This window comes from Desmodus rotundus, chromosome 12 (assembly GCF_022682495.2).
Source record: "Desmodus rotundus isolate HL8 chromosome 12, HLdesRot8A.1, whole genome shotgun sequence".
NCBI lineage: Eukaryota > Metazoa > Chordata > Mammalia > Chiroptera > Phyllostomidae > Desmodus > Desmodus rotundus.
Genome location: NC_071398.1, coordinates 46,954,555 through 46,971,651, shown reverse-complemented (window position 1 = coordinate 46,971,651; position 17,097 = coordinate 46,954,555). Strand labels below are relative to the sequence as shown.

At 49.1% G+C, this 17,097-nt stretch overlaps 1 protein-coding gene across 1 annotated transcript; it reads left to right on the top strand.

Annotated features, from left to right (window-relative positions):
- Nucleotides 1-250: 250 nt before the first annotated feature.
- KLK14 (kallikrein related peptidase 14) lies at nt 251-5,146 on the top strand. The gene is made up of 5 exons (XM_024566344.4): nt 251-572; nt 1,241-1,409; nt 3,492-3,748; nt 3,890-4,026; nt 4,686-5,146. The coding sequence occupies exons 1-5, from the start codon at nt 533-535 to the stop codon at nt 4,836-4,838; spliced, it is 756 nt and encodes a 251-aa protein (XP_024422112.1). The 5' UTR covers nt 251-532; the 3' UTR covers nt 4,839-5,146.
- The last annotated feature ends 11,951 nt before the right edge of the window (nt 5,147-17,097 follow it).

The window sequence follows — 17,097 nt, the reverse complement described above, 5'->3', positions numbered from 1 at the left end:
CCTCTCACCTCATTCACTCTGCCCGTGGGGTCCCCCTCCCTGGATCCCTTTCAGATTATAACATATTTGCCACTGGCTGGGCGGGTTCTCACTAACAACTGTGGCTGCTTCTCTGGCCGGAGAGGAGAGGGAGGAGATGGTAGGAGCGAGTCTTGGAATGGGAACTAAGCAATCTTTAAAAAAATGTCAGGAAAAGGGTGTGGTGGGGGGGGCAGGTCCAACTGCCCAGACCAGGGATAAAAGGCCTCCACAGAGTGACAGGGAGGTGAGGCACCACCCCCACTTCCTCCACACAGGAAGACATCAAGGCCGGACTGGACGCGAACTTTGTTCAGCATCCCCCTTCCAGCCTCCAAGGACCCCAGGCCCTCCCTCTAGCCTCTACTCTGTCCAGTATCCATGCCTCTCAGGGTCTCAGTCTCTGTGTGAGAGGCTCTTGCTGTCTCTGTCCCTCAACCTCTGGGTCTCTCACAGCCTCCTTCTCCCTCACTTTCTCTTCGTCTTTGCCAGAACCCAGCTCCCAGCCCCCAGAATGTTCCTCCTGCTGGCCGTACTCCAGATCTTGGCTGTAGGTAAGATAGCATTGGGGTACAGGGTATGAAGTCCCCTGGAGATGCTGAGAAAGGAGGGGCAAGTGGCCCTGGGGACCCAGGATGCTCATGGGGGATGTGATGATAGGAGTGAGGGGTAGTTTGGAAATCAAGGCTGAGGAATATGCTGGAGTGGGGTTTATGTGCTGACCTGTGGTTGTATCAGGAGGTTTCTAGGGTCATGAGAGAAAGGAGGGCCACAGGGTGCTTCTGCATTGCATCAGGAAGAACTAGCACAGGGAAAGACGGCACGCTGTTGGAAACCGTGGTGGCGGTGGCGGTGGCGGTGATGATGGGATGGCAAGCTCACGGCAGGGACATGGTGGGCATAAAGAGTGGGTGTGTGGGAAATTTGGGGAAGGGGCAGGGAGCTCCTTGAGGGATTAATGGGAAGTATTTGTTGCAGAATGCAGTTGAGGGCAGAACACAAAGCAAGACCCTGGATCCAATAAGGGAGCAGGGTTAGTAAGCACCCTATTGTGTTGAGGCAGACACCGTTGGCTTATCTCATATTGACTGGGGCAGACAGATGTGGTGGCTCAAGGGCTGAGCAAAGAAGAAGGAATTTGGGTCCTGGACATTCTAGATTTCTGGGGCGGTAGAGGGCATTTTTTCACCTGCTTGCCCGCCCCGCCCCTGCCTGTTCCTAGCCATGGCAGAGAGCCAAGGGGATAACAAGATAATTGGCGGCTATCCGTGCATCCCGCACTCCCAGCCGTGGCAGGCAGCCCTGCTGGCGGGTGTCACCTGTCGCTTCCTCTGTGGAGGGGCCCTGCTGTCGGACCGGTGGGTCATCACCGCTGCTCACTGCTCCCGCCGGTGAGTGACGCCCTCCCCCATTCTCATGCCAAGTGAATTCCAGTCGGGAGCTCCAGAGCTCAGCTGAGAACGTGGACCCCAGTCCAGAACCCAAAGTAGTAGCTGGGTCCCAGCTGGGGGTCTAGAGAAGAGCCTAGAACCCGCCATAAATCTTGAACTCACATTAGATTCTGAAAGCAGGTTGACAGTGTAGAACCCATTCACCAGCTTAGAGGCCCGCGCGGGCCCTAGAACCTAGTGTGTCATCTTGAGATCCATACAGAGGCTCGGCTCCACATAGAGACTAAGAATCAGAGCCCATTCTAGACTGGTGGTTGAATCTGAAGCAAAGTATTTATTTATTTATTTATTTATAGACGGAGGGGAAGGGAGGGAGAGAAACATCAATGTGTGGTTGCCTCTCCAATGCCCCCCACTGGGACCCGCAACCCAGGCATGTGCCCTGACTGGGAATTGAACCGGTGACTCCAGTTTGCAGGCCGGTGCTCAATCCACTGAGCCACACCGGCCAGGGCCAAGATCTCCATTCAGAAATCCAGGACCCCTTTCGGAACACTGCCTAGAATCCAGAGTCTGGATCAGACCCCACAGCCCAGCCATAAATCCAGAACCCTGCTTACAGATGGATCATACAGCTCGGCGTGTAGGAGAGAATCAGAACCTGGAGCCCCTTCTAGTTCCAATGTTTAGTTCAGAGTCTAGTCTATAGCTCCTCTTTGAGCAGCCTAGAACCCAGACCTCAACCCAGTGTCTAAATCTCAGAATGCAGACCATATTCTGAAGCCCCACGCAGGGCACATAACCCCTCTAAGATTCTAGACCTAAACCTAGAAGCCAGGCTCCAGGTACTCATCGTACTGCCAAGGAACCAGACCTAATGCCATAAACTGAAGCTCAAGTTTAGAACCTAGAGCCCAGAACTCAGCCCAGAGCCTAGAATATGAAGCCAAGAAGGCAAACCAGCATCTGCAAACCTGGATCCAAGGGCTCCATCTAGAACCCAGAACCTAACCCGAGGTCAAGGGCTCAGACAAGAATCTAGAACCAAGAGTTCAAACTAAACTATATTTCAGTGTGAAACACAGCCCACTCTAGACTCAAGAACTCAGACCAATGTTGAAAACCCTAAGCCCAAGCCATGGCCTAAAACTCAGATTATAGATCAGAACTTAAGCAAGAACCCAGAACTCAACCGAGAAACTGGAGCTCATATCACTATCCAGAATCCATGGCTCAGGTCTTTTTTTTTTTTTTTAGGGTTTTATTTATTTATTTTTAGAGAGAGGGAAGGGAGAAAGAGAGAGAGGGAGAAAAACACCAATGTGTGGTTGCCCTCCCCCATGCAACCCCTACTGGGGACCCGGCCCACAACCCAGGCATGTGCCCTGACTAGAAATCAAACAGGTGACCCTTGGCCTGGCAGTCCAGCACTCAATCCACTAAGCCACACCAGCCAGGGCCCACGGCTCAGGTCTTAATCCATTTGTCAATATAACATCTTCTCCCTACCCCCAAACTAAAAGCTGAAATCAGTATCTAGAGCCCAGATTCCGGCTATAATGCAGAGCTCAAAACAAAACCCTCAACCGACCCTAAAACTGAAAGCTCACACCAGTTTCTGGAAAGCATGCCACAACCCCAACTCAATCTAGAACTCCAATCCTGGCTTAGATTCCAAAGTCCAAAATGTCTAGAACCCAGAAGCCAGGCTAGAACCAGGATGGACCCTCCCTGGATCCTAAGCCAGAATATCAATTCTTATTTAGAGCCTAGCGCCATAGCCAGGACCTGACTTAGAACACAGAGTGCAGAACCTGGCGCTGACCGAGAACTCCCAACCATCACCATACACCTAAGCCAGAAGCCAGAAGCCCCTCCTCCCTCAGACCTAGGAGTGTAGCTCAAGAGAGCAGGGGGAGGATGGTGGGACTGGGCCAAGAGAGACTACTATCCAGGCCACGGGAAAGGGCCCAGGAGACCAGCAAGTGCTCAGCCCATAGTTAAATGGGATGGGGCTGGAGTGTGGGGAGGTGTCTCCAGGCCTTATCATGAGCAGTGCTACTCTTGGGGGTCATGGGCCAGGAACCTGTGGGTTGCCCTGGGCAAGCAAAACTTGAAGAAGAAGAAGGAAGCCACCGAGCAGGTGCTGCGTGTGGTTCGCCAGGTGCCACATCCCCAGTACAACCGTCGGACCAACGTTAACGATCTGATGCTTCTGCAGCTGAGTCGGCCCGTACGGCTGGGGCAGGCGGTGAGGCCGATCACTGTGGCCCAGAACTGCGCCAGCCCCGGCACCTCCTGCCTCGTGTCCGGCTGGGGCACCACATCCAGCCCCATTGGTGAGGAATCCTGTGTCCTGATGGCGGGGGGAGGGGCTGGGGGCTGGCGTCCCGGGTCTGAAGGAGGAGGAGGTGGGTCCCCATATTCCTGGGTCCTGTTGGAGGGTAGACCCAAGTCATGACCCCTCAGTGCCTCCCCAGCCAGCTACCCCAACGCTCTGCAGTGCGTGAACATCGAGATCACCTCTGACCAGCAGTGTAAGAATGCCTATCCCGGAGCCATCACTGCCGGCATGGTCTGTGCAGGGGTCCTCCGTGGCGGAAAGGACTCTTGTCAGGTGAGGCCCAGGGTGAAAGCTGGAGGATGGGGAGGGCTTGGGGCTGGGACCCCAGTACAAAAGCATCTCAGGAGCATGAAAATCAGAGAGCCAGGTCCCCCAAGACCTAGAAAGAGATTATAATAACCAGGCTCCCTCCTTACTGTAAGCTCTTGCAATGGACCTAATCCTACTGTGCCTCAGTCTCCTTATCTGTCAAGCAGAGGTGATGCCTCTTGGAGCCGTTGGTGGAATTAGATGAGGTAGTCCACGTCCACAGAGAGAGCGCAGAGCAGCGCCTGCCCACAGCTCTGATCATGGCTGTCATTGTCACCATTAAATACGGACACCCAGAAACCTGTGCTCAGGGCCTCTGGACATCCCAGTCCACCCCTAGGAGATGACCCCAGAGACAGGGACATATGACAAGACACACACGGTTTTGTAGAGTCAGGGCAAAGACAAAGAGGGGCTCAGCGAGACCCAGAGACAGCAGCAACCAAAGAAGGAATGCAGTGACCCCAATCCCGGGGTTGATATCTGCAGAGTCCCTCCACTCCCCCTCCCCCACCCCCGGGTGTCAGCCATTGTGCTTCCCCATCTCCATCTCTCTCGCCTTCTTCATGCACATGGTTCTGACCGTCTGTCCGTGGGCGTCTCCATCGGTTTCTCCCCCTCAGGGAGATTCTGGGGGACCCCTTGTGTGCCAAGGGCAGCTCCAGGGCCTTGTGTCCTGGGGGATGGAGCGCTGTGCCCTGCCTGGCTACCCTGGAGTCTACACCAACCTCTGCAAGTACTACGGCTGGATCCAGCAAACCATGAGAGGTGGCTGACTGCCAGTGCGACAGGACATCTCTGCCTACTCGCTGCCCAGACCTGCACTCTCCACTCGAGACCCAGGGGCCCTGGCCCCTACCCCTCGCTCCCTCAGACCCTGAATATCAAGCCCCCAACATCCTGGTCCTGACCCGTGGCCCAGAGCTCCCCCCTCCCAGAGCAGTCCCTTGGATGTTCTCCCCCCACCCCGCACAGCACAATGGGTAGGAGCCTGAAGGCACCAAACTGGCAACAATTCCAAAGAAGACAATTGTCAAAACTCTTAGTGTCTCTAAACACCAGACACATGATAATAAAAATTGAATCACCCTAAATTCCATCCCTCTGTTCATTCCATTCATCCAACAAAGAAGCGCACAGCAGCTCCCTGGCACACAGCTAGGAGCTGGGTCTGACACTGGCTGAATGGAACACATGTTGTTCCCGGGGGTGGGGGGGGCGGGGTCTGCCCTCAGGGTCCCCCCGGCCACCATACAAAGAACTAGGAGGGCTTATTCTGAGTCAGGGTCAGTTAGCTAAAGGGCTATAAAATTTTAGGGAACAAACTCATTTCATGCTTGGACCCTTATCAGAAAACTGAGGGCATCCTTAGCAAAGCAGGTTTCACAGTGTTTTATGCATTCTTTCTTAGGCCTGATCGCGCCAGGGAATCCGCCCTTTCCAACACAGGACTGCACCGCCCTCTGTCATTGTTTCAGGCTTAAGTCAGGCAGGGAAGTAAGGTAGCCATGAGATTAGGAGACTTCTTGCAGACAGAATGAGGACTCAGGCTATGTCAAAGCCAAGGGGCGAGGGTCCATCACCCCCTTTTTCTATAGCCCCCCAAGTCCTTCCCTGAGGGCCCCTTCGTAACTGTGCCTGTCTTAGGTCGTCCCTCCCTTGAAGAATCTTACCCATCATTGGCTAACTGATCAGGCTCTGGGCCAAGAAGGGTAAAGTAAAGGGGGCAGAGGCAGCGCCCCTGCCAGGGAGATAAGCTTTGTCTCCTTAGTGGCTTATGGTCCCAAGGTCTCTCACTCAGCCTTAGCCATGGGGGATTATAGCTTCTAAAACCAGGCAGGGAGGATCCCAACAGTTCCTGACCCACTCTCCCATCCACTGTCTGGTGTGAAGGAGACCTCCCAGCTTTGCAGTGTGACCCTGCCTCCTGTCTAGGTCCTGCCAGTGGAGAGTGCTGAGGCCCGGGGCAGGGAGGGCAAAGACACACTGTTTCCTGGAAAACCCTATGCAAATGCAGAAGTCCTGTTTTTCCTAATCAGATCTCAGGTGAAGAGAGTTGAGTTAATCATGCTCTGAAGTTCAAGTCCTGGCAGAGCCCTGCTATCGTTATATTGGTTTTATTTCCACCTGTCATCCCTGGTCTCCTCCCTCCCCACAGGCTCTGGCAGAAATGGCCTCAGACGCCATGCATCCAAATGCCAATGCCTTGTTGCCTTGTCTTGCTTTGAATTTACAGGAAACCATCGTGCTACGAATTTCATTTCCCTTCTTATTTTCATTCATCAACAACTATTTTATCGGGCACCTACTATACACCAGGCATTGGTCTACTTATCATGAACTTGAACTTACCTTGCGACAGGCATTGCTCTAGAAGGTGGAGCTGTGAACAAGCCAGACAAAACTAAATGCTTCCCCTCACAGAGCTTACATTCTAGCAGGAGGTGACAGACAAGAAACAATAAACATAATTTTAAAGCAAAGTAGAGAGTCCCTGATGAGTAAAAATGTCAGTAAACTTGGGCTGGGCATCAGGCCCAGTGTGTGCTAGAGCCAGCTCATTCATACCAGCCCAGAAGAGCCTATTGGCAAATTTTCAGGAATTTTGAGAGTGGGTTGCTAAACACAGCCATTATTAAAAATTAAATTACATAAACTTATAATTAAACAAGGTATATTAAAAAAAAAAAGTCCAAGAGCAACTTGTTCCTAAGCATGCTTTCAATTAGGCTCAAATAAACTTACATAGAAATTCAAAAACAAAGGGAAAAAAAGAAGTTCATAATACTCAAAATTCATCAATTCCTAAATACTTTTACCGATACCCATGCTTTGAAATTGTTTATGTCTATCACATTACACCTACAATGCTGGGCTTCTGACTCTGTGTCAAGTGACTTTGCATTGATTGGTAGGTGGATATCAGCGCAGTGGCAGTATTTACACCACAGAAATTGGCAACAGCACAGATCAGAGAGCTGTTGTTAAACCCTTACCGCCACACTACAGGACAGGTTGGCCTGGGAACAGCCTGACGATCATGCTGTGGTCCATCTGCTCATAGTTCTGTGCTTGGGTGCTGCAGCGTTCGAACAGAGTGGCACACAGTGTGGCTTCACCAGTGTCCACTGCTGTGCTGTGGGGGACAGCATAGAATCAGAGTGTTCTGAGGTGGCGGGTCTGCGGCCTGCATGACCACAGCAGCTCAAAGATTGCTGGGACATAGAGGCTGCGCCTTCTGTTGAGGGGCAATAGGCACAGTGTGGCACTTACAGGCGGCAACCCAACAAGCTCTGGGGTGGGGCGGGGGGCACCGGAAGGGAAGACAAGCAGCTGTGAACTTGGGAAGCTTCAGATCCCGGATGTTATGAGGATACAGCCCTGCTATAATTCTTGGCCTGCAGCCTTCTATAAAGCTAAGTAAACATGATTTAAAGATTCTTTAATCTGATTTCCAGCCCATACTTCCAGCTGTGGTGGTTGAATATTGAGTACCATATTTTATTGCTTCTCGCATGCACATTCCTTTCACATTTTTATTTATTTTTTATTGTTACTATTTTCTAACCCTCACCTAAGGATATGTTTCACTGATTTTTAGAGAGAGAAGAAGGGAGGGCGGGGAGGGAGAGAGAGAGAGAGAGAGAGAAATATTCATCAGTTGCCTCCCGTATGCTCCCCGACTGAGGATCAAACCTGCAACCTTTTGGTGTATAGGACAGCACTCCAACCAACTGAGCCATGGAGCCAGGGCTCTTTCGCATTTTTAACATTTCTAAAAGTGGGAGGCATATTCCAACTAATTTGGCATTATGTCACACTTTAACCCACATCCTTTTTTTCTTTCTTACTGGTATACAAAATAATAGTGCGAATACAATCCACAGCATTGTGGACCAAAAAAGGTGGGGGGGGTCTCTATAGAAAGTAACCTCACAGGGTGATCTGATCACAAATTTCTCACTGGGCAGGTCGTGGTGGGTAGTCAAGTCCCAGGCATGTAACTTCTTTAGTGAAAAGGTCTTAAGCCAGCCCTGGCCATTGTTCTTGTGCATCTACGGGCATTAACCCTCAAGAAAACACACCATCCAATCCTCACCTTGTTGTCTCCCACCTCCATGTTACCTTCCTTTGTTCCCTCCTTCATTTCAAATGCAAGAAAGAACCCCGAAAACTCTTATTCTCCAGAGCATTTGCGATTTTGCTCCCTGGCACATGTCTTCAGTTTAGCTCACGTCAAGTCTTAAAAAACTCATTCACAGCTTTGGATGTTTCTTACCTCAACAGCATTTTAGGTTTAATGAAATAGGGTACCAAGGAAAGTGAGTGTGGGTGAGGAGTCAGGTAGCCGTGTGAAAAAGGTGACCTCATCCCACCACCCAGTGTCAATCTATCCACGTTGCTGTTTGCTCATCTAGTTTATTATTTCTAACGGCCACAGTCTTCTCAACCTGTGTGGTCCACTAGCCACTTGCGGTCATTTTAAAATTAAGATCAGCTCCATTCAACACTTGCTACATTTCCATTCCTAGGTTGCACGGCCACGTTTTGGCGCTCGATAACCATGTGTGGCCGGTGGCAGCCGTATTGGATGGTGCCAATAAATAAAACATTTCCATCATCAAGGGAAGTCCTCTTGGGCAGCCATTCTCTAGTCTTACCCCTGCTTCTCATAGCATGGTTCCCAAAACAGTAGACATGTAACCACATAACACTTAGTAGAAGTTGAGTCTTGGACCCCCAGCCCAGATCAACTAAAGCGGAATCTGCACTTTGCCCAAACCCCCAGGGGACTTTGAGGGGCACCCGTCCATGGTGTTGACATCAGAAATGTCCAAACTGGCAGAAGATTGTTGGTAAGAGTTTATTTGAGCCAAAATGAGGACACATGCTGGGGAGCAAGATCTCAAATGCTGCGGAGAGTAACAGTTTTGCAGCTCTTTTTATGCATTTGAAATGAAGGAGTGAAACCCTGGCCGGGTAGCTCAGTTTGTTAGTGTCATCCCGATTTACCAAGCTTGAGGGTTTCATCTCCAGTCCGAGCACATACATGAATTACTCAATGATTGCATAAATACATAGAACAACAAACCGATGGTGTCTCTCTCTCTCTCTCTGTTCCTCTCTCTCTCTCTCAAAAAATAAAAAATAAATTAAGGAGGGAACTAAGGGAGATTACAAGAAAGTAGGAGAAAGCAGGGCAGACATTGGACTACAGGAAAATTAACAAGATTACGTGTTCTCTTGAGGGTGGTTACGCCTTCCAAGGGCATTACTTCTGGCATTTTAAAGGCAGGTTAACCTGGATGCTCGAAAACAATGGAGAGGGCTGCCTGAAAAACTTTTCACTGAAGAAGTGATAGGTCCCCCGTGTGACTACTCCCCATGCCCTGCCCAGTTGGGAATCTGTGATTTATTTCAGCACCGCTTTTTCATCCTCCGTGTCAATCCCCAGTGAGGAACACACCTTGTTCCTTCCACTACCCAAGCAATGATGCAAGGACTATTCGGGGTGTCAACCGTAAACAGAAGTAGACTAGGTATTTATTTAGTTACCAAAAAGGACTTATTAAAAAAAAAAAAAAAAACGATCCAGTATGGGCAGCCATGGCCAACCACGTGGAAGTTCCTGCCAGGATAAAGATGGAGAAAGTACTTTGTAGAGGGGGAAAGAATGGGCTGTTACAACCACAGAGCTACACTGCAAACAGAGATTGGATCTTATCCGGCTTTCTCGACCACACAGGGAGTAGAGCTCCCCCTACAGGCCCTCCCAATTCCTGTCTCAGGTAAGGTCTCTTGTTCTAAATTTTGACAGGGGGCAAGCTTCTTTGTACCTAGAGGAGACTTTCCCAGAATACCTGAGCGGGACTACTGGACCCAAAGGCCTACACTTAGTCGGTTTCACCAAGTACCAGCAGATTTTTGTCCAGATGAGAAGGATTCCTGTCTCCCCACACCCTCAGTAGTGCCAGTAGGTCATTCATTCAGCAAATATTCATTGATGCCTATTATGTGCCAGCTACTGTCCTACGAACAAAAGAGATAAACATCTTAGCCCTGGCTGGAGTGGCTCAGTGGATTGAGCACCAGCCTGCAAACTGAAGGGTCACTGGTTCGATTCCCAGTCAGGGCCCATGCCTGGGTTTCGGGCCAGGTCCTCAGTTGGGGGCGAGCGAGAGGTAACCAATGGATGTACCTCTCACACATCAATATTTCTCTCTCTCTCTCTTTCTCCTTCCCTTCCTGTCTCTCTAAAAATAAATAAATAAAATCTCTCTTTAAAAGACAGATAAACACCTCTGCCCTTGGGGAACTTCCAGAGGAGAAACAGTGAATAAGTAAAACAAAAACATTACAGATGGGAGTAAGCCGTGGAGACTAAGGGGACAGAGGATTGTAGAGAAGGGTTGAGATGTTCGATGTTTATGTTTTTTGTTTTTGTTTTGTTTTTAATCATTAAGTGAATGTTTCCCACATGTTGGCAGGACTCAAATTATCCCATTAATGGGTGAGTTCCCTTTAACTTGTCAGTTACACTTGACATTCGTTATTATTTTAAATTTGTTTCAGGTGTACAGCATAGTGGTTAGGCATTTATATGATTTACGAAGTGATTCCCCCTGATAAGCCTAGTACCCACCTGGGACCATGGGTAGTTATTACCATATTATTGACAATATTTCTTGTGCTGTGCTTTACTTCCGTGAGGGTTGCAATGGTAACTAGGCGGTTGCGCATGAAGGGTTGTTAACTCAGCAGGCCCTGCACATTACAAACAAAGGCTTGGCCTTTGCCTAGATTCTGGGAGATAACCACTAAGCCTCTGCAATATCCTGTTTTTGTTTATCTGGGGGCACTGGACCATGCCAGAGAGCCTATCTTCTTATAGGGTGACTTCTGGTGCAGTCCTCAGAGCGTATTGTGATCAGTTTGATTTCTGGAGGGCCAGGAGACTAAGTAAGGGCAGCCCCAAGGGCAGAGAGCTGCGCCTACATGACCAACACCCAATACAATACCTAGACACCAAAGCTCAGGTGAGCTCTCCTGGTGGGCACCAGTCCGTATGTGTTGTCAAACGTCATGATTGGGTGCAGCCACTGTGGAAAACAGTATGGAATCTCCTCAAAAAATTAAAAATGGCCCTGGCTAGTGTAGCTCAGTGGATTGAGTGCCAGCCTGCAAACCGAAGGGTCACTGGTTCGATTCCCAGTCAGGGCACATGCCTGGGTTGCAGGCCAGGTCCCCAGTGGGGAGTATGTGAGAGGCAACCACACATTGATGTTTCTCTCCCTCTTTCTCCATCCCTTCCCTTCTCTAAAAAGAAATAATCCTTAAAAAAATTAAAAATGGAACTGCCTTATGTAACCCAGCGATTCCATTGCTGGGAATATACCCTAAGAATCCTGAAACGCCAATTCAAAAGAACTTGCCCTGGCTAGTGTGACTCAGTGGATTGAGTGCTCGCCTGCAAAACAAAGGGTCACTGGTTTCATTTCTTATTAGGGCACATGCCTGGGTTGCAGGCTGGTCCCAGTTGGGGGCATGCAAGAGGTGACCGATTGATGTATCTCTTGCACGTCGATGTTTCTCTCCTTCTCTTTCTCCCTCCCTTCCTGTCTCTCTAAAAATAATTAAATAAAATCTTTAAAAAAAAAACTTATGCACCCCGATGTTCATAGCAGCATTATTTACAACAGCCAAGTGTTGGAAACAGCCTAAGTGTCCACCAGTAGATGAATGGATTAAAAAACTGTGGTTCATTTACACAATGGAATACTACACAATAGAAAGAAAGGAGGAATTCTTACCCTTTGCGACAGCATGGATGGCATTATGCTAAGTGAAATAAGCCAGTCAGTGCAAATAAGCCAGTAAAACAAATACAGTATTATCTCACCTATAAGAAGAATCTAATGAACAAAATAAACTAACGACAGAACTAGAGACACGGAAAGAGGAAACAGACTGACAGCTACTGGAGAAAAGTGGGGGAAGGGAGTAGTCAAAGAACCTGTATGAATGACCCATGGCCATGGACAACGGTGTGGGGATTGACTATGAGAGCAGGATGGGGGTGGGGTGGGCTGGACAGAGGAGAGCAAAGGGGGAAAAATTGGGACAACTGTAATAGAATAAACAAGATTTTTTTAAGCCATTGCTGGACCCTGACTGGTGTAGCTCAGTGGATTGAGCACGGGCCTGCAAAGAGGGGAGTCGCTTGTTTGATTCCCCATCAGGGCACATGCCTGGGTTGCGGGCCGGGTCCCCAGTAGGGGGCGCAGGAGAGGCAACCACACATTGATGTTTCTCTCCCTCTCTTTCTCCTTCCCTGCCCCTCTCTCTAAAAATAAATAAATAAAATCTTTAAAAAAAATAAAAAATAAAATAAGAAGCTGTTGCTGGGAGAATTCAGTGTTCTCTATGTGACACGCCAGGAGAGGGAGGGCAACAGGAAGCTTGGGCCTCTCTCCTGGCCTCTGCCCTAGGTGCTGTTTTCCTGTGTTCACGTTAATTTGTAGCCTTTTGCTGTAATAAACCAACACCGTGAGTATAGCAGCTTTTCTGAGTTCTGTGAGTCCCTCTGGTGATTCGCTGAACCTGTATTGAATTACCCAATTACAGTGGTCAAGGAAGTCTTCACGGGGACAATGACAAGTATGGAAGAAAAGGGGCCACATATTAGCCTGACAAGTTCAGGGTGGCCTTACAAACTCAGAGACCTAAGGTAACCACAAAGGATGGTCTGAAATGCAAACTTACTAACTAGAGCGGTTCATTCCTGGCAGGTAGTCCTGTCCATAGGCCAGTGTTTTTCCCTAACAGAGGTCAACCCCTACCTTCACTGAGACTGTCTGTAGTCTTTCTGCATCTACAGAACATTCCTTTGGAATGTTAAGGTGACTTCCCTTTTTCCCAGACCCCTTGGGCACAAACTGAGACCACAAATCCCCTCATTGTTATTGTTATCATGTTGTTTTTTTTTAAAGATTTTATTTATTTATAATTACACAAAGGGGACGGAATAAAGAAAGAGAAGGAGATAAACGTAACAACCCAGGCCTGTACCCTGACTGGGAATCCAACGGGCGACCCTTTGGTTTGCAGGTTGGTGCTCAATCCACTGAGCCACACCAGGCAGGGCTTTTGTTAATTGTTGACTGTTAATTATCTCTTAGCTGCCTATGTAGAAGAAGTATGTGTGAAAACAAAAATGGAAAGAAAAAAAAAAGAAGTATGTGTCTGCCTGTGTATAATGTGCAATTTTTGCCCACATTTTTTAGGGAAAAATAAGGCTGCGCACTATACATGGGTATGGCGATGACATACCGTGGGTATAATATGGGTAATCCCGTGTATAGCGTGCACGAAACCGTGGGGGAGCGTCATACATGGCAGAATATGGTATTCCTTTTACTTCTTATCCAACCCCAGAGGTTTCACCGCTTTGCTTTCTCCCATCCCCCTGATCTGTCACCGGTGGATTTCCTGTAACCCCCCCACCCGTGTCTCCTCCTTTGACTGTAATGTATAAAAGAAGGTGCTACATTGTCATTCTCTGAACCATTTCTCAATCCGTTGAGAGGTCCCTTCCCGGCTATTGACATGAATTTGGCTCAAATAAACTCACCAAAAATTCTCTATAGGTTCCAATGTTTCTCACGTTGATACAAGAATAAGAGAAACCATGTCAACATCTGGTTGGGAAGAGGGTTCCCACACTGTGAAGAACAGCCCTGAGGTGGGAGTGTGACCAGCGGCTTGAAAGAAAGGAGCAGGAGGAGAGGATGTAGATGACATCAGAGGACTACTGGGTCCCATGGTCTGGAGCCTTATGGGCCACCCTAAGGAAACGCGACTTTCACCTGAGGGAGGTGGAAGGCATTGCAGAGTTTTGAGAAGAGGAATGACCTGCCCTGACTTACTTTTTAAAAGGTCAGTCTGGCTGCTGTGTTGCAAACAGAATGTAGGTGGACAAGGACAGAAACGGAGCGATCAGATAGGAAACATACAATAACCCAGGGTGAGAGATGATGGTGGCTGGGAGGGACCAGGGCGGCAAGGGTGGAAGGTGTTGAGAAATGGGCAGATTCTGGATCTGTTTTGAAGGCAGAGCTGACAGCCTTTGGTAACACAGTGGACGTGTGGTATGAGCAAAGGAATTCAAGGGCGAGACTGAGGTTTGGGTCGAGGGATGGAAGGATGGAGAGACCATCTACTGAGAAGACCCAGATTGCAAGAGGAGTCTGTTTGGGACGTGAGGGAAGTGGAGGACGTGAGTTTGGTTTTGAACTGGGAGACGTTGAGTAGGCAGTTGGATGCGAAGCCAAGAGTTCTAGAATGAGTTCTGGCTGGAGACACAAAGTTGGGAGTTGTCAGCAAGTGGATGGTATTTAAAGCCATGAGACCAGATGAGATCACCAAGGGAGTGAGCAGAGACACAGCAGAGAAGAGGACCTGAGATGTCCCACCATGTAGAGCTTGGGGAGATGAGGAGCTAACAGCCTCAGACATGGATGAGGAGCAGCCAGTGAGTTATGAGGAAGCCATGCCCCAGGAGCTGAGAAGAGACACTCTTTGCAGGAACAGGGGGTGATCCGCTCCTTAAACGCTGCTGATAACTCAGTAAGGTGCATCCTACAGAGCTGGCCACTGGGTTGTGGCAGTTACTAGTGCCCCCGTTGTTGGCAGAGCAGTTGGGGAGAAAGCCTGCGGAGACAGGTCTGGAGAGAGAACAGGAGGAGAGAAATTGCAGACAGTGAGTGTAGCCAACTCTTCAGAGAAGAATTGCAGTCCAGGGGAATAACAATTCAGCCAGGAGAGTAGGAAGGAGGAGAGGGTTTTTAAACATTCTTTTAGTGGAACATGGAAGGAATTGTAGCAAGTTTGTGTGTCGATGGGACAGCTCACTAGGACAGGGAAAAAAGGATGATGCAGACAAGGCAGCAGAGAAGTGCTGTCTGGCTGAAGGAATATCCTCAAGAAGACGAGAGAGGACGGGATACCCAGCACAAGTGGAGGCGTCTGTTCTAGGTGGAGGTGCAGACAGCTCATCTGTAGAAACAGGAGAGGAGGCAGAGGATGTAGGCACACGTGCAGGTAGGTGGCAAGGCTGGCCTTTCTCGTGTTTGCTCATCGGAAGGGTGCAAAGTGGTCTGTCATTGCTGCACGGAAAGATGGCCTCCGACATCTGCAACACTGAGACCCAGCTTTAAAGAATTCCTGGCTCTCGACTCTGTGCACCTGGAGTCTGGTTTTTCCTGGGACATCTGTCTATCTCTGTGTGTTGGTGCCTTTGTGTTTCTCTGTCTGCATCTCCCATCCTCTCCCTCCCACGTTGTCTATCTCTGGGTATTTATCCCTTTGTGTTTCTCTGTCTCCCCCCTCCCTTCATGTTTGTATCAGGGCCTCTCCTCTGGGCCTGCTTGTGGGGCCAACTTTCTCATCCCAGCCAGCACTTCCAACCAGAACTTCCAGTTTCTGCCTCACAAAGAACCCCATTTTGCAGCCAAGCTAGGGTGGGGCTTCCAGGAACCTCGGGCTGCCTCCATCTCCAGATTTACTTATTTAACAAGCCAACGTGTGGCCCTGGGTCCCTTTTTGGCTCTTGCATAAGCACCTTCCAATATTAACTCATTTAACCCTCCTCTCTGCAGTAGGTGCTATTGGTAGCGCTATTGCACAAATGGGGAAACTGAGGTACGGAGCGTCCTTGTCACTTGAACTCAGTCTAGCTGCAGAGTCTCAGCTCTAAACCACTAGGAACATTTCCCCTTTTTCTAGTCCTTCTTTCCCTAGCCCTGCTCTCTGAAGGGGGGAACACCCTACCCTGTGAGACAGTGCACCCAGACTTGGTCTACCTGGTGTGTGACTTTCATCACCTCATTGCCCTCCGTGGGCTCCAGTCAATCAAACGAGGGGGTGGAACACGCCCAAACCTCGGTGGGTCCATGACCTCACTTCAACGGTAGTCAGCCAACCTAAGTCCTGGCCAATCGCAAGCTCGAATACCAGCATTGACCTGGCACTCACCCCTCAGCAAATGCCAAAGCCAGCCACCCCCACTCGAGGTCCCAGCCCTTCCCAGGAGAGAAAGGCTTTTGTTGAATTGTGGACCCAGGCCACGAGAGGGCACAGGTACCCTGACTTCCTCCCATACAGGCCTGTCACCTCACTTAACCCAGCATCCTCCCTCTTGCCACTCCACCAGAAAAGAGTGAACTTAGTGTCCACTCTGGGTCCAGCCCCGTGAGGTAGGGGAATTCCAAAGTGGGGAAGGACAATTGCGTTTGTCACCACAAGAGTTCACAGCCATGACCCAGCCCACTGCCACCAACACCCGGTGAGCATCAACACCGATGCTCAACCTCATGTCTAGTCCTCATTGTCAAAGTCAACCCACAGCACCAATTCAACTGTATTTTAACACCTCCCCAACTGAAACATTAGTCTTGGCCCCATCTCCAGCCCCAACCCAACAGGGACTTATCACCAAACCCCTCCCAACTACAACTCAACCTGATCCCCTAAACCAACTCCAATCCCATCCTTACCACACGTCCATTCTTCTCCCAAAACTCACTTGCAGTTCCAAAGCTGTCATCAGACCCACCCTAAGCCTGACCACAAACTTTTCTTCCTAGTGGATGGAAAAAGTAGGGATGCAATAGATGTCTTCCTTCGATGGAAGCCTAGATGGGTTCACTGGCTGGGGGGGTCTCTGCTTCTATTACTGTCTTTGAGCTTCTTAACAACTCTATAAATGACAGCTAGCCAAAAGCAAGGCAAATAATTCTTGTCCATAGCTATGCAAATGAGTTTTGTCAGGTAGAAATACAATCCCCCCTCATGTAGAATAAGATAGTTTTATATCTATTTATAAATTCATTTCAGCATTCCTTATTGCCTATATACATATGTGTGTGTGGTTCTTTGTAACATCTTGCTAGTTTTATCATTTATTAATGAATCAAAATAAAAATAATTTTTATTGATTTTTAGAGAGAGAGAGGAAGGAGAGAAACAGAGATCTAT

Excerpts from the sequence above, each read along its gene's own strand:
- KLK14 (XM_024566344.4), top strand. The coding sequence starts at position 533 with ATGTTCCTCCTGCTGGCCGTACTCCAGATCTTGGCTGTAG. Across the intron at positions 1,410-3,491 it reads GCTGCTCACTGCTCCCGCCG|GAACCTGTGGGTTGCCCTGG; the intron begins GTGAGTGACGCC and ends GTCATGGGCCAG. Across the intron at positions 3,749-3,889 it reads CACCACATCCAGCCCCATTG|CCAGCTACCCCAACGCTCTG; the intron begins GTGAGGAATCCT and ends GTGCCTCCCCAG.